This window comes from Erinaceus europaeus, chromosome 11, assembly GCF_950295315.1.
Source record: "Erinaceus europaeus chromosome 11, mEriEur2.1, whole genome shotgun sequence".
NCBI lineage: Eukaryota > Metazoa > Chordata > Mammalia > Eulipotyphla > Erinaceidae > Erinaceus > Erinaceus europaeus.
In genome coordinates, this window is record NC_080172.1 from 76258677 (window position 1) to 76276617 (window position 17941).

General features: G+C 41.1%; 1 protein-coding gene across 1 annotated transcript in view; it reads right to left on the reverse strand.

Moving 5' to 3' along the window:
- ABCA4 (ATP binding cassette subfamily A member 4) overlaps positions 1–17941 on the reverse strand; it is a 169824-nt gene that overhangs the window by 25372 nt on the left and 126511 nt on the right. The window contains exons 30-37 of the mRNA XM_016193540.2: positions 17444–17630; positions 14345–14439; positions 12200–12232; positions 9939–10044; positions 9737–9811; positions 9158–9327; positions 6840–7017; positions 1255–1370 (exon numbers count right to left, since the gene is read on the reverse strand). Of these exons, the coding sequence (XP_016049026.2) occupies positions 1255–1370; positions 6840–7017; positions 9158–9327; positions 9737–9811; positions 9939–10044; positions 12200–12232; positions 14345–14439; positions 17444–17630 (960 nt within the window). The remainder of the gene's footprint in view (positions 1–1254; positions 1371–6839; positions 7018–9157; positions 9328–9736; positions 9812–9938; positions 10045–12199; positions 12233–14344; positions 14440–17443; positions 17631–17941) is intronic.

Below are 17941 nucleotides of genomic sequence, written 5' to 3' on the forward strand. Positions count from 1 at the left end.
CCATAGCTCTCTGATATAGACATATTACAATCATGTTGTTCCCCAAATTATTTTTCCAAAATAAACAAATGGAGATCACTATTATGGAAAATTTCTACTGTGCTATATAGGAAGGGCCAGGTATCATTATCTCCATTTTGTTAGTGAGGAAACTGAGGCTTAGACAGGGTAAATTTCTTGTCCACAGCCACATATATTTTAAGTGATTTTAATTAAGGTTTTAATATAAAGTCACAAGCTTTGCTAAGTTCACTGGACTTAATTCTGTGTCTTCCTCTGGCTCTGATTCTGGATCATCTTTTCAGCTGAAGTCTTCTACCATATGCCAATAACCTTTAGTCATTACAGACAGAGACACTGAGACAGATAGCTTGGCCAGCAATGAGTTGAAGACAGAGTTGGGTAAGGCATTGGTTCCCAGGCTTGAGTCTGGCCAACGGATTGAGGGGAAGAAGATTCTGACACTAGACAGGGGAGATTGCATAGTGGTTATGCAAAGGACTTTCATGCCTGGGGCTCTGAGGACCCAGTTTTAAACCCTAGCACTACCATAAGCCAGAACTGAGCAGTGTTCTGATCTCTCTTCTGCTTCTTTTTCTCTGTATTTTTCTCATTAAATAAATAAATAATATATATCATCAAATAAATAAACTACATATATATTTCCCCCCCTTTCCTTTTCTTTCTCTCTTTCTGTGAAGATGATGTCTCTATAAGGGCATCTCCAATGTTTAGAACCAGTTATTTATTTATTTTTATTTAAAAATTTTTTTTATAATAGGGGAGAGCGCGAACGCAGTCCCCCACTACCACAAACTATGCAGTCGAGTTTCCCAGTTTTAAGGGCTATTCTCCTGAGTGGAGTCAGAAACAGAGGCCTGGCAGGTTTCTAGTCAGCAACTGCTGACCCTGAGAAGGGTTGGAGGTTAATTTGCACCAAAAACCTGATTTAAAAAAACATTTTATTATCATTATTTATTTATTGGACATAGGCAGCCAGAAATCAAGTGGGAAGGGGATGATAGAGAGGAAGAGAGACAGACACCTGCCACCCTGCTTCACCACTCACAAAGCTGTCCTTCTGCAGTGGGGACTGGGAGCTCAAACCCAGGTCCTTGTGCACTGTAATGTGTGCACTCAACCAGCTGCACCACCACCTGGCCCCGATTTTTTTTTTTTTATTATTATCAGAAAAGCACACCCCCTCCCCTAGTTTCTTTTAGGAAGCATTATCTAAAGACCTAAATCACTCACCCATACAGCATGAGCAGTGCAACAAGAGCAGGAAGATGGTTTGGAGAAGTATAGGCTTTTTTCTGAAACCCAATAAAGATGCCCACCACCAATGCAGCACTCACAGCATAGTTCATCTTGAAGAGAGGAGAACAAAAAATGAAACTAGACCACCACTAGCAACATACACCAAAATTAACTTAAATTGGATTAAAGACCTGGATATTAAACCTGAACTCATAAAACACATAAAAGGAAACATTAACGTCAAAGATGTATTTGGAGACTCAACCCCATGGGCAAGTGAAATGAACGTAAGATTAAGTACAAGGGGTTACACTAAATTGAAAAGAAAACATTTAAGGATAAACAGGCAACCTAGAAACTGATAAAGGATTAATATCAAATATTTATAAAGAATACATATAGCTCAACAGCAAAATAACAAATGATCCAATAAAAAAGTAGGTAAAAAGATGATGAAACTCTGATAATAGGATTAAATTATCCAAAGAACTCTAAAAATGTATATGCAAATATAGCTCTTTAAACATCTAAGTCAAGTACAACTTTAGGCCTGGCAGATCAAGACCATTTGGTCCTGTAAATATCTAAAATACAAAGAGGTTCTGATACCACTAAAAGGGTTCAAAGCATAGTGAAGTCAAGTATATTAATATAGATACTAACCATTGGATTATCATAGAAAACAAACTGCCCCAACCAACCTGGTTATAATAATAATTAATTATTGATATTCTTTAAAAATTTTTTATATTTATTTTCCCTTTTGTTGCCCTTATTGTTTTTCATTATTGTCATAGTTATTATTGTTGTTGTTATTGATATCGTCGTTGTTGGATAAGACCGAGAGAAATGGAGAGAGGGGGAAAACAGAGAGAAAGAGAGACACCTGCAGACCTGCTTTACCGCCTGTGAAGCGACTCCCCTGCAGGTGGGGAGCTGGGGGCTTGAACTGGGATCATTATGCTGGTCCTTGCACTTTGTGCCACGTGCACTTAACTTGCTGCGCTACTGCCCAACTCCCTAATTACTGATGTTCTAAGTTTTTTCTAAGACTATAAGAAACTTCTTCCATTCTCTTTAAGATTCTCATCCCTCCTAGTCCTGGTACCTCTAGGACTATGCCCATACTTCTTGATATTTCTTCTCTATGATTCCTTACCACTATATCACCTCTGCTGACTTCAGCCAAATCACTACTGGTGCTGCCACCCCTCATTATGCTGCTACTGAAATCCTACAGTGGACTGTAACCAGAGATACTAAGCCTGAGACGTCAACCTCACAACTCTTCAAATCTGGTGAGATCTTTCTTAACGCATGGGACTACCTACATCCATGTTAGCTGGCACATCATTTAACCAAGTAACAGCTACCAGATATAGGCTAGGGTTTAGGGTACTGGGTATAGGTGTACATGTATCCATAGGCAAGGGGCAATTACATAACTCAAAGTCAAAGTGCTCAATAATGGTTGAAGTGCCTAAAGAAAAAATCATAAGTTTGCTAATTAATTGGACTTAGACCAAATTAACTGGGCTGCCTAGCAGAAAGGCCCAAAGAAAACAGATCAAAAAATCTAATTCTGGTTGGGTTCAACAAATGGTACTAAATGTCTCAACAACTGAGAATAAGTCTAAGATCATCAGATAAAGACAGGACTACAAAAGTTGGATAAGGGCAAGAGGCTGTCCCACTTAATAATGGACCTTAAATTAGTCAATATCACACTACCTCATCATCTGGGGCCCTAGTTAGGGGATCCTTGGATTCCCACACACATATGATGGGCCTAGACCTCTAGTGGATCCCTCTCTGCACCATCACTGATTGCTTCCATCAGGAACAACATCTTGTGGGCCCTCCCAGGATCTTGCCCTCACCATAAAGCAGAGACAGTGGGGATAGCCCCAGTCTCTGAAAGGAGCCTGGGGTATCCTGCCCTGCTACTTGAGAAAGACTGGTCCTGAAATAAGCGCAGTCTCTAATGTTCCCAGCTGTGACCATGAGCTGCAAGGTTAGACCAATAGGGACTTAGAGGTTACACAGGCTCTGATGCTAAATATATATTTAGGCCCTGGGTCAGGTGGATGGAGGTAAATAGTTAATTTTATCTACAGAACTTTTTTTTTTTTTAAGAACAGGAGCTACTCACTTTCTAGCCCTTTTCTCTACTCTGACACCATTCTCTCAGACAGTTCTTATCCAACTTCCAGTTAGCTACCAAATTCAAGCAAAACTACCATAGTTGTGTGCCCTCAGGAACATGTCTAAAATGGACTTCCTAGCTTTCTTCTACCCTAAGATCCCTAATCTCATCTGCTCTAATTCTCCTTTTTGGTTCCTGTTCATTAACCATTTTGTCTTAACTTAGGTCATGCCACCTTTCAGATACCAAGTTACAAATGCTACCATGACTGCATTCTGACTTTTCTGGGCAAACAACCTCACCAATGTGTCCTGGATCCTCGCACCTCCAGAACTCTGGTCCAATAGGGAAAGACAGAAACAGGCTAGGGGTATAGATTGACCTGTCAATGCCCACATTCAGCAGAGAAGCAATTACAGAAGTCAGAACTCCTACCTTCTATACACCCCCCAAAACCTTGATCCACACTCCCAGTGGGGGAGAAGTGATAGGATGAAGATAAGAGGGCTCTGAACTCCAGCTCCTTCAGCTCCCAGAGAGAGAGAAGGAAAAGAAGGACATATGGAGGTAGTTATATTGTCATGAGTGGCTTGGAGGGGAAGAGAGGGTTGAATCAGAAAAAAAGTGGGGGGCAACTATGTATAAATGTGGACAGATAGTTGTAGAGATGATGGTTGACCCATGCCTACAACCTTAGGGGAACTGTGGTGGATTGCAGCAGGGAGACAGAAGATTCAGAGGTCTGGTGGTAGGGATAGTGTGTATTTAAACAATTTGGTAACATAAAAAATTAGTAAAAAAAATTTTTAAATTAAACAAATAAAAATGGAAATGGGGGCCAGGTGGTGGCAAACCTGGCTAAGCATTCATATTACAGTGCAGAAGGACTCAGGTTTGAGCCCCTGGTCCCCACCTGCAGCGTGAAAGCTTCATGAGTGGTGAGGCAGGGCTGCAGGTGTCTCTCTTCCTCTTTTTCCTTCCTATCTCCCCTCCTCTCGCAATTTCTGTTTCTATCTAGTATTAAATAAATTAAAATATTTAAAAAACCATTACAATAAAAATGGAAATGTCTTATGATCCTTCACTACCACTTTTAGGTATGTATCCAAAGAATATAAAATTACTGATTCAAAGGGAAATATGTATAACAATGTTTTACAGCTGCATTGTTTATAATGGCCAAGGAATGGAAACAACCCAAATGCCCATTGACAGATGATTGGATAAAGAAGCTGTGGGACATATATTCAACAGGATATTACTCTTCAATTAAAAATGATGATACTGTGTCAAAATGGAATGAACTTGAGGTGATTATGCTTAGTGAAGTGAACTTGAGGTGATTATGAACTTGAGGTGATTATGCTTAGTGAAGTGAACTTGAGGTGATTATGCTTAGTGAAGTGCATAAGGAGGAAAGAAATAATACAGGGTGATGGTGTTCATGTGTGGAATATGGAGAGGTGAAACATTTGAACTTGGGAAAAATAGAAGCCTAATAGCAAACTATCTCTAAGACTGTAAGAATGATGGTAGTTGGGGGTTGGGCGGTAGTGCAGCAGGTTAAACGACCAGTGTAAGGATACTGGTTCGAGCCCCTGGATCCCCACCTGCAGGGGAGTCACTTCACAGGTGGTGAAGCAGGTCTGCAGGTGTCTCTCTTTCTCTCTTTGTCTGCCTCTTCTCTCTCCATTTCTCTCTGTCCTATCCAACAATGATGACATCAACAACAACTATAACAACAATAAAACAATGAGGGCAACAAAGTGGAAAATAAATAATAATAATAATAATAATAAAAAGAATGATGGTGGTTGTCAGTGGTGGGGATGGGGGCATGGAGCTTTGGTGGTAGGTGTGGTGTGGAATTATACTCTAATTTCATAAACAAAACTAAACAAATAACAATGAAAGAATGAAAGTCAAGTTCAAAGGAAAAAAATAAAGAGAACAAGGCAAATCTCTTCTCTGGAACTGTTTCCTATTGTGTCAAATAAGGCAAGGACCTGGCTTCTCTTGCATTCATGGTAGTTTTGATTTTTGATTTGTCTACACAGTGGTTAACAAACATGTTAAGCTGTTTCTAGTCCACATACCCCACTTCATCCCTAATTCATGCATAGGGAAACTCCAGACTGCATTTTTTTTGTCACTGGGTCTTCACTATTTTTTGTTTGTTTGTTTGTTTCTCAGAAAGACACAGACAAAAAGAGAGAGAAGAAAGAGAGACACCACAACACTAAAGCTTCCTTCAGTGTAGTGGAGACTGGGCTTGGACCTGGATCATGCCCATGACAAAGCAATTCCACTATTCAAGTGTGCACCTTCTGAAAGAATGAATTGTAAATTCTGCCTAATCTCTGCTTTCTAATTGGTTATGAAGTTTTAGTGATTCTACCTCCTAAGCATTTGGAATTCAGTAAAAGCTTGAAAAAAAGTACATGAAACTCAGATAGATGGTACCCTTTCATAAGGCTGATCAGCCTTCTAAAAACACCCTCCTCAGCTCACTGAGATTTCAGCACCCACCCCAGCATCTCTGTATGATGCCCTCCACCCTCCTCAGTCTCATTCTCCTCAGGACCACTGAGACTCCTTGCTAGCTTCACCTTCCCACCATTCCCAGGTCCACCTACTAGTGTTAGGACTAACTAGTGTGGTCAGGAAGTTATGAAAGGGTACTATCTAAGTTTCCCTTCCTGCAGGTAGGGATCAGGGGCTTGAACCCAGGTCCTTGTACATGGTGGAGTGTGTACTCAACTGGGTGTGACATTACACAGTCCTGATATTCCCTCTTTACTTCCAGTTTATTCTAATGAAGGGCAGCTTCATACTTAGATGTAGTAATTATTCAGAAGTTGAAGGTCCTTTCATGCAGGGCACACAGAGCCCCTACTCAGCAGGTATTATGCTGAGCCCCACATTTTCCTTCAGCTTAGGGATCCCAGTTCTGTGACTATCTTAATCTTTTTTAAATATATATTTTATTTTATTTATTTTGGATAGAGATAGAGAGAAATTGAGAGGGAAGTGGGGAGATAGGTAGGGGGAGAGGGAGAGCTGAAGGGAGAGAGAGAGAGAGAGAGAGAGAGAGAGAGAGAGAGAGAGAGAGAGAGGCCTTTACCACTGCTTTAGTTTAACCACCTGTGACACTTTTCCCCTGCAGGTGGGGAGCCAGGGGCTTGAACCTGGTTCCTTGTGCATTGTAATGTGTGTGCTCAACCAAATGTACTACTTACTGGCCATACCTTTGTGACTTTCTAAGTAGCTGTGAAGGGACAGCAGACTCAAGACTTTTCTCACAGTCCTTTCCAGTAGCTCTGGCTGTGTAAGTACTTGAATACCTTATCATCTTCCCTTAGTCAGAACAGACACAAGCATCTTCCCACTTGGAGCCCCTATAACGAGGGAGACACCATGACCTGACACTTACCATATCCCAGATGAAATTGGTCAACCAGTAGGTGATGGGACTCACTCCACTGATAAACTGAAGGTGCTTAGCTTTGTTCACCCTCTCCTGGATCAAATAAAGGACAAAGCTGGCTGGGACAAAGGACATGGCGAAAATCACACAGATGGCAACCACAGCATCCACTGAGGTGGTCAGCCTGCAGCAAGATGGGAGACACAGGGAGAGAGAAACAAGGGAAGAGGAGCAGAAATAAGAGAAGAATAAAGTCAGTCTCTGAGGAGGTCTCCCTCAGGCCCAGGGAAGGCCTCCAGGATGCTGTTCCCTAACTACATGTTTGTACCATTCAATTAACTAAATCAAATGGGGTCAGGCTGGGGAGAAAGCATAATGAAAGCAGAAGATTTTCATGCCTGGAAGTTGGAAAAAAAGACCAGAAGAGAAAACACTAAGCAGAACTTGGACTGGAGTTGGTGTATAGCACCAGAGTAAAAGACTCTGGAACAGGATGGCAGAAGACCTAGTGGAGGTTGCATTGTTGTGTGGAAAATGAGAAATGTTATGCATGTACAAACTATTGTATTTACTGTTGACTGTAAAACATTAATTCCCCAATAAAGAAATTAAAAAAAAAAAAGGGAGTAGCCTCACAGAATTGCTGCAGTATTCATGGAGCTCCTTGTAAGGCTCTGGCATTCACATGTGGCACCATTATTTGAACTCAGGACCGCACACTTCATAATAAATATGCTCTATTGACTGAAAATAAAACAGATTTTCTTGCCTGATGGACCAATGATCCCAGGTTCAATTCCCAGTACCACCATAAGTCAAAGCTGAGCAGTGCTATTGTCTCTCTTTCTATCTTTCCTTCTGTATCTCTCTTCATTAAAATAAAATAAATAAAAAATATAAAATGGGATCAAGATTAAAGAGATATTTGCAAACTTTCTCTTCCATCTTAATGTTTAACATTAATATCAATGACACTGTTTAATATTGTTCCACATCCACATAAAAGTATAGATAAATTTAATTTCATTTTCAATTTTTTAATGGTATACAAATTTGATTTTATGCTAATTTCATTTATTGCTTATTAGTTTTGATCATCTGTAGATTCTCTTAAATTTTCTATGTATACACACTATCTGTGAAATTTCTTTAGTTAGAAAGAGTAAGTTACTTTGTTAGATGATGCTTTCAGGAAACACATAATAACATAGGGGAAAAGTCCATTAAGTAATTTTTAGTAACAGATCAGCTATACAGAAAATTGACTCTAACCACTCTTTCTTGAGGCTAAGGAAACTGGTTAGGGGAAAAAGTAGAGCCAAAATTCACCCTGCGTTTCACTTTACATTTCCCATAGTACAAATTTCACTTTACAAATGCAGACAGTGATAACCTGGAGATAGGGGCACCTTTTACTAGTTCCCACAAAGGATCTGTAGGTTTTAGTCATAGCTTGATGAAACTGCAAGTGGCCTAATAATGACAGAACAAATGACTAAATGGAAAGACATGCGAATGTGTAGAGGAAATAGCACAAGCTGTGTATGTAGGTTTATAGATAGAAAGCTCTTCAATTCATACTTTCTTTAATGATCCTGTGCATTTAAACAATCTAAGACTCTTATTCATATTTCATATTCAAAAGGCCTGACAGGAAGTAAGAAACCTGGGCTCAGTAAGAACTAACCTAAAACAGTATTTTTTTTTTTCAGTTTAGGGCTCCAGAAACAGCCCAGAAGATCTCAAGATGTCAACGTCCAAGTACCAGCAATGGATGCTGGTGTGTTAAGTAGCACTCAGAGTGCATCAAGATAGAACCAGGATCTCACACCTTTCAGAAAATAAAGTGTGTAGTAACAAATACAAGTCTTAACAAAGTCAACATACTACAAAGTGCACTAGATTGAAGACTGCAAGAAGCACTGAAGCTTGAGGAAGGCTCTGTCTCTCTACAGTCCCATGCCATGACTGTCTAAGGGAAATGACCAGAATCTGATAACTTGCAGAGATCAAAGCTTCACAGTTCCTGGTAGTCATTTCACATACTGGAAAGCAGAGTATTTGTAGAAGCTCCAGGAGCAACTTGTTATCAAGAGCCAAAATGGGGCAGAACCAATGCTCACTTTTCAAATAATTACAAGGGAGAAAGAATGGCCCAGCAGTTTGGTGCAAGGCATGATAGAAAGATTGATGTTCACCTCTGCCTGACTGAACAACCTCGCGGTTCAGTCTTGTGGTTTGTGTTTGTTAATAAACCTCTCAGGGGCTCCAGAAAGTGGAACTATGACTAGAAAACTGTGAGGTTCAGGGTTGTGGGGTCTCACACTGTAATCTCTGAGAGCTGCTCCTTGGTCAGGTTCAGGGGCTGGCTTATGACGGTGATGCCATGCTCCTCAGGGTTCCTGTTCTCCTGCAGGCTGGCCCGTAAGATGGCGTTGTGGGCCACGTTGAGAAAACTGACCATGGCATGCCAGCCTTTGTTGTTGAACCAGACCTAGAGGGCAGAATATGGCTTCATTAGCCTGTGCTGTGATGTATCTTGATAGCAGGGTCACTGGACTAACAGTTTCTGAAGAAAAAAATGAGGAATTGGAGGAACAGCTCAGCTTGCTAGAGCACCAACCCACATGCCTGAGGCCCAAGTCCAAAGATTCAGTCCTCAGTACCACCTATACTAGTGCTATCTCTCACTCCTCTCATCCCCTCTCATAAATAAATACATACGTAAGTCTTTTACAAAATGAGCTCTTTGAAAAAGAATGTGAGGAGGCGGAGGGCTTGGCAACTGGAAGACATTCCATGTTAGGTTTCGACAGAAAGAAGGATGGAATTTAACTAATTGGAAAAAATAATAACCAGTTTTTGTAAGTTTTGCTCCAGGGAAGAGTAGGCAGGATCAGTACCTTAATGTTGTCTTCAGTTTCTAAATGTTTAAGGAAAGCGGACATTTCTTTAGCAGCTTCTCTGGTAACAGGACCCTAGAAAGTCATGATACAAAAGAAAGAAGGTTGTTTTATTTTTCTCCTGGAGCCCTTAAGATAATTTCAGTTTCTTGATTACTGGCAAGTCAAAAGTCCTAGCCAAACCTCAGGTTTGCTGACGTACCCCGCTCACATTCATTAGCTGGCCAAGGTCACCTAAAAATGCAACAAGAGCATCTCCGGTGATGGGGAGGGCCGGGAGCTTTCCTCCAATGGAAATGCCTCCATACCTGACAAGGCAAAAAGGAGTCCTCAGATCAGTGACCTGACCCACGTCTGTGGTGCTTCACATTTGTCCATAGCTCTCTCACTCTCTCTCTTTTTTTTTTTTTTTCAGGGAAATGTGAACTTTGGGAGCAATTGTTCAGACATGGCTCCACTTTGGAAAACAACATTTGGTGATTCCTTACAGCCTGCGGGAAGTCCTGATCTCTCCTGACTCTGGACTCTGCCCACCTCTCTAGCTCCACCCATCCTCACTGAGTGTCCCCGTGAGTGACATGTCCATGCCTGGTCGGTTCTCCTCAGAGCTCCTGGTGACCTAGGTTATCCCATGTCTATCTCTGCAGGGCGGCTTGCTTCTGGGGAGCTTCTCCTTTCTGAAGCATGTGCTCAGTTTCAACTCCTCTGTCCTATGTCATCTTCCCTGACTCTCCTTGATCCTAACAGATAATTCCATTTCTGTACAGTTGCTACTTTGTAGGTATTTCTGGCAACACTGGACTCCTCTAATCAGGACTGGTCTTATCTCTGCCACTCAACCCCACCCCATCTCAGGCAGGTCATCACTATCTGCTGACCTTGCTCTAGTTTCTTGACTGCTATCTAGCCTTGGGTCTCTCCTTCTCTAATCCACCGAAGGTCAGATCTTCCCCAAATCTGTCACTTTGGCATCTGAATTATTTTAAGCTGAGGTCAACAGTGGCCCTCAGGCTCAACAGAAACTAATTAGGGGAATAATACCTAGAGTTAGAACTTTTGCCAGAAATTACCTTTCTATCTGTGCTGCCTATCTATATGGCAAGGCAAGTATCTAATCACAGAGCATGTGACTTTCATCATATGCATTAGCCTTTCCTCCTCATGTGAAGCTCCTTTCTTTTTCTTTGTTATATTTTATTTTATTGTGGGGATTAACTTTTTACAGTAAATACAGTTTTTGATATATGTGTAAAATTTCTCAAATTTCTGCAAACACTCTCAACCCCAGCCTAGGTCCTCCTCCACCATCATAAACCAGGGCCTGAACCCTCCCATGCTTCTCCTTTCTTCTTGATGTCCCCGCTCCCTATTTCTTATCTCAGGCTACATGCCCTTATTTTGCTCCACTGGTTTTAAAATCTACATCTATGCAAAACTTCCATATGTATGCCATTAAAGTTCCTGAAAGATCAGCTCACTCCTGGAATAACCCCAGAGGGTTAAAAAAAAAAGTCTCCAGGATGCTTTAGGAAGGGGGTGTGGACTAGACCAGATGACCCAGGCTTAAAAGGAATGGGCCTTAGAGTATCTAAGGTTTATGAGTTTTATCATGCAATAATCTAAAGCATTATACTCAGAGGATTTAGAATCTCTTTTGGGTAAGAATGCTCTGGAACTCCTGTTCAGGTAAAACCATATCTTTTTATGTCTTTTGAAGAGCAGATTTTCTGTTGAACATCTGGCCTATGTTCTTGGTCACATGAATTTCAAGATGCATCTTATGATTTTCTGAGCACATGAAGAATAGCCCACCCCCTCTTGGAATATATCTAAAACAGACTTCCTAGCTTCTTCGCACACAAAGTTCCACCTTCTCTATTCTTAACTTTAGGTTCCTGATTATTAAACAATTTGTTCTGCTTTGTGTCTTGATGCTCTTCAGCCACCAAGTTGCAGATGCTCTCATGACACCAACCTGATTTCCCTGGGCAGACAATCTCACCAGTGTGGAACCCTTACCTCCCCAGAGCCCTAGCCCACTAGGGAAAAACAGAAACAGGCTGGGGGTATGGATCAACCTGACAGCATCCATGTTCAGTGGAGAAGAAATTACAGAAGCCAGACCTTTCACCTTCTGAATCCCATAATGAATTTTGGTCCATACTCCCAGAAGGATAAAGAATAGGGAAGCTTCCAATGGAGGGGATGGGATATGGAACTCTGGGGTGGGAACTGTGAGGAACTGTACCCCTCTTATCCTACAATCTTGTTAATCATTATTAAATCACTAATAATAATAAAAAAAGACTAGCTGACCCATGTGACCCTGAGGTGTGGATTTTTAAAAAAAATTATTTTCCCTTTTGTTGCCCTTGTTGTTTTTGAAGTGTGGATTTTATGTGTAACAATTCACAATGCATCAGTCTAAAGACTTAAATTTCTTACCAAAAAATAGCTGCTTACCTTTGTTCATTGACCCAGAATTTACTCTTTAAGCTGAAAGTCAAAACAAAATATATCATGTCTCACAAACAATAATAGTGTTAATGAATATTCTATCCCAAACACTTACTTGGGTTGTCTCAGGCTTCAGGGGCACACTTGCATTTCCTAATATCCAAGCAAAAAGAAAACTCCCTACCCACGGTTGAACTTGAACACACATGCTGAGGAAGAACTGATATTTTTTCTACTTACATCTGCATTATGGACTTGAAGTATTTCTACTGTCAAGTCACTGTGCCCCATCTAATTCCATAAAATTGGCAACAACCATGCCCATATGGAGGGAAGGCTGCAACTCTCCCCTCTTCTGATCCACATAATTCAGAATCTAACGATCAAACATGTAAACTTGGGAGTAAAAACAAAAAGTGCGGATAGATAGCATAATGGTTAAGCAAAGGGACTCTCATGCCTGAGGCTCCAAAGTCCCAGGTTCAATCTCCTGGGACACCACCATAAACCTGAGATGAGCAGTGCTCTGGTAAAAACAAACAAACAAACAAACAAACAAATTCAAGGGTGTTGGGGCTGTGGTGGTGGTGGTGGTGGTGGTGGTGGTGGTGGTGGGTGGGGTTGACTTAACTCTAAGCCTGCTGACTTGCAGCCTGCTGGTGGTAAAGTTACAGGATGGTAAATGAGTAGACCCTGACATTAAACCTTATAGTTCAGGCCCACAAATTATCCTCAGTTATCAAACACAAAATGTTCAATTCTATACTGTATATATTTAACAAAATGTGAGTTAGTCACTAGTGATTGCATTATTGGATAAATTCTATGCTTTTATTTTTTTTGTAATGAATGGTCTACATTTTGCTGACTATTGACTTGATCCCATCTTCTCAACAGAGTTTTCACCAACTGCAATGTGCTTTAGTTAAGTGAGCCTATTGTGCTCTGGTAGGGCAAGCAACTGAAGGTACTACTAAAATTAAACAGCATGGTTTATTTGAAAGCCCCAGTGTATAGGTCCTAGACCAGTGTTCCCTTCAGACAGCTCTCCATTGCTATTGTCAAGGTGCTTGCTCTAAGGGCTCCTGAAATTGGCCCATCCTGGGATGGGGATTGAAAAAGAACAGCCCAGATAGAGTAGACAGATAAAGAAGACTTCACTGGCATTTGCAAGGGCTATAAGACAGATGAAAATTTATCAAATGTGAGAGGTGCAGTTAAGCTGGTCAACCTGTGTGCTCACTCAGGCATCACCCAACTATTTCTCTCCCATTACAAAATCGGTCTAATTTTTTCCTTTCTCCTCTTTGTTTCTTATTCTCCCTCTTGTTTCCATCTACCATTTCTCTTTTATTCTCCCATCGCTCTACTAATTTTCTTACTAGTTTTTTTTTTTTTTAACCAGAGCACTGTTTAGCTCTCACTTATGGTGGTGCAGGTGGAGGGGATTGAACCTGGGACTTTGGAGCCTCAGGCATGAGAATCTATTTGCATAACAATTATGCTATCTACCCTCTGCCCATAATTTTTTTAACTAGTTAATGTATGAGGCTTTACTACTGAATATAGTCTGTATGTTATTATTTCACTTGTAACAGTTTGATTACTTGACCCAAACAACAAAAAATTAGTTTTAAGTTGCATCTTGCTTGTATATGACTCACTTTCTCTTTTTTTTTTTTTTGCTACTAAGGATACACACACACACACACACACACACACACACACACACACACACACACACACACGGAACTTGGTGCCTACACTACTCTACAGTTGCTCCCAGAGGCCATTTTTTTTCTTTTGGATAGAAGGTGAGAGATAAAAAAAAAAAAAAAGGTGAGAGATAGAGATAGAGAAATAGAGAGAGCGAGAGTGAGAGCAAGAGAGAGAAACACCTGCTTGTGAAGTTTTCTCCTCCACGTGGTAACCCAAAGTTCAAACCTGGATCCTTTTGCCTGGTAGCATGTATGCTACAGGGTGAACCACCTTTTTGGCCCTCTCATTTAGTTTTTTTTTTTTTTTAGGGAATAAAGCCCCTACATAGGAAAGAGGGTAAAAACACTTCTAAGATTGTAAACATTTTTTTCTCCCCAGTTCATATTTCCTATAAGGAGTCAGGATGAAAGGTTTGAAGAGATCTCTTCTTACCTGCTTCTTATAAGAGCAGGATATGTTTTCACTAAGAAGTCGGAGATGTTTCTGTTGGTGAGGTCTTGTAGAATTTCAGTGCTGCGTTGCATTCTCTGAGGCAATGAAACATCTGCATTAATTATTTTGGTATTTGAGGTATTTAACTTGTAAAACTGCCTGTTCTCCAAAAATTATTTATGGGTTCAGCTGCTGGGAAGACTCTAAGTAGCGCTCTGGCATCTCCCCAACATCTAGATCCAGGAGTGGGAGTCATCTCTATTCCTTTTCTTCAGCAATCTGTTAACAAGCTAGGACAGCAGAAACACCAAAATAGATCTCCAGTCCACCTGCACTTCACCAGGTCCACTGCCACCCTAACCCAGGCTTCCACCTAGACCATATGTGCATTTCTACAGAAATTTCCAAACTGTCCTGATTTATTTCACTCCAGGCCCTCACAATCCATTCTATAGTCAGTAGTCAGCCTGAACTCTAAAAACGTAAATCAGAAAACCCCGGGCACCTTCAAATAAACCGTAGGATCAAATCCAAATTCATTACCAAGGCCCATGTGACCCACAGAGATCAGATCTTGTTCTCTTCTTTAAGCTCACTTGTTGCTACTTGCCACTACCTTCTACTCTCCTGGCCTGTTCTCCCAGTTTCTCACATGCACACTTCACATTCTCATGACAACTTTGTACTTGTGTGACTCTCTACTCACAGTATTCTGGATAGCTCTTCATCATTCGAATACAGCTCAGCTCTCAGTCCTCAGAAAAGTGTTCTCTATTTCTAGCCGCTAACACCACATTGTTGTATTATCTGCACATTTTTCTTGATTTCCTTCCAATTGATTTAATTTTTTTTTTAATTTTGCTTTCTTTCCCCTTTTGTTGCCCTTGTTGTTTTATTGTTGCTGTAGTTACTATCGTTGTTGTTATTGATGTCATCATCGTTGGATAGGACAGAGAGAAATGAAGAGAGGAGGGGAAGACAGAGAGGGGGAGAGAAAGATAGATACCTGCAGACCTGCTTCACCTCCTGTGAAGCGACTCCCCTGCAGGTGGGGAGCTGGGGGCTGGAACCAGGATCCTTACGTGGGTCCTTGCACTTCGCACCACATGGGCTTAACCCGCTGTGCTACCACCCAACCCCCTCTTCCAAATGATTTGTATAGTTGTTTGTATTTCGCACACTCACCCAACACCAACCCCTCTCTCACCCCAAACATAAATTCTGTGAAAGCAAGGATTTTTTTTCCTGACTTGTATCCCCAAATATCCAGAAAAGTCCCTGGTATATAACTGGAACAATAAAATAATCATCATGTCTTACAATTTACAGATCACTTTCAATATACATCTAATTGGGAAATAGTTAATCATTTTTGATAATTTAAAAGAGCATGACATTGACCACCAGGTGGCAATATTACTTTACATTTTGGAAACACCATAGTTTCTAGTCAGTCATGACACTTGAGTAATCAGTGGTACCACCCAGAGATAGCTGAAAGAATTTATGCTGGAATTGAAGTTAGAGCACACTTTTCTTTCCTTTGTATCCACTTTCTGCCCACATCTCCCATCTAATTCCCTCTTCACTTTGTTCCTATCTTCCTGTCTCTTACACCACAATAACTATTACTGAATTATTTTTAGAAATATTTTATTATTTATTGGATACAGACTGTGAGGAATTGAGGCAGAGGAGGGATTAAAGAGGGAGAGAAGACACCCGCAGTACTGGTTCACCAACTGTGAAGCTTCCCCCCTGCAAGTGGGGACCGGGAAGTTGAACCACAGTTCTTGCACATTATAACATGATGTTCAATCAGGTGTGTCACTGCCTAGCCACTCCTTACTGAATTTTTACTGTGTACCAGGAAAATGTTAAATGTTCTCCACTTATTATCCCCTTTTAAGCTTATGAAAGAAGGCTACTACTTTACTTCATGGGCAGAGACTGAATTTTGGAACAGCTAACCTGTATCAAGTTACAGAACTGGTAGGTAGCTGACCCAAGATTTGAACCTAAATCTGTCTGACTCCATAGCACCTGCTCTTTTTTGCCTTATCACTCTGCTTCTGGAGTTGAAGATGGCATCCAGGGCAACTGCCAAGTTCCTCTGGGGGAATACAGGCTGGTGTTTAGGAAGATTAATCAAATGGGTTTTCTTTCTTTAAAAAAATTTAAAGCATTTTATTTCTTGGATAGAGACAGAAATCAAGAGTGAAGGGGAGAGGGAGAGGAAGGGAGGGAGGGAGAGAAAGAGAAAGAGAAAGAAAGAGAGAGAAGGACTTGCAGCATTACTTTACTGCTCATGAAGCTTCCCCCATGCAGATGGGAACTAGGGACTTGAACTAGGGTTCTTGAACATTGTAACAGGTTTGTTGTACCTGGTGTACTACTGCCCAGCCCCCTAAATATGTTTTCTAAAAATTCTGCCAAATAGTGTACTCTTTCAAATTTCACTCAAAGAATGTTAGAAGAGAAAGGAACCAACTCTGGAGGAAGATGCATCTCTACTTCATTTTCCTGATGAGCAGATGTCACTGCTTCTGGGTCAAGCCCATGCTTGCTCTCTTTCTCTCTCTCTCTCTCTTTCTCTCTCTTTCTTTCTATCCCTTTCTTCCTTCCTTCCTTCCTTCCTTCCTTTCTTTCTTTTAATTTTTATTTATAAAAAGGAAACACTGACAAAAAAACACAGGGTAAAAGGGTACAACTCCACACAATTCCCACCACCAGAACTCCATATCCCATCCCCTCCCTTGATAGCTTTCCTATTCTTTAACCCTCTGGGAATATGGACCCAAGGGCACTGTGGGTTGCAGAAGGTGGAAGGTCTGGCTTCTGTAATTGCTTGCCCATGCTTTCTTGCCCTATTTGGGGCTGAATAGAAGAATGCAAGTGAATGGTGTGTGTGTGTGTGTGTGTGTGTGTGTGTGTGTGTGTGTGTGTGTGTGTGTGTGTGTGTGTATTATGCATGTGTGTTTGCCTGTGAAAGGAAGAGACAGAAGGAGCAGCACTATGCAAATATCTAACACTCAGTTTTGTTTTCAAGACAGGAATGAATGATAGTGAAGAAAAAACAGAGTGAAAAAACAGAGGTACCTGTGGAGGTGGGAGCCCCCCTGCGCCCTCAGGGCATTCGGGAAGCATGGTCAGCTTCTCTCTGGTGCTGCACTTGCAGGAAGGTGAGGGGTTGTCTGGTGTCCATTTCTGCTTCTGGAACAGGTGGGTGGTATTTGGAGACACAGAGGGTGTCTTCCAGGGCGTTGAATTGCCACAGGGGTATTCCCTTATGGAAGATAAGAAAACATCACAGTCAGTTTTCAAGATGACAGAAATCCCTGGAAATAAGTACCAATGTGCAATCATGTCTGTCTTAATCTCTCTCCACTATTCCATGTATTATTTTAAAAATATTTATTTATTTATTCCCCTTTGTTGCCCTTGTTGTTTTATTGTTGTAGTTATTATTGTTGTTGTCGTTGTTGGATAGAACAGAGAGAAATGGAGAGAGGAGGGGAAGACAGAGAGGGAGAGAAAGATAGACACCTGCAGACCTGCTTCACCGCTTGTGAATCGACTCCCCTGCAGGTGGGGAGC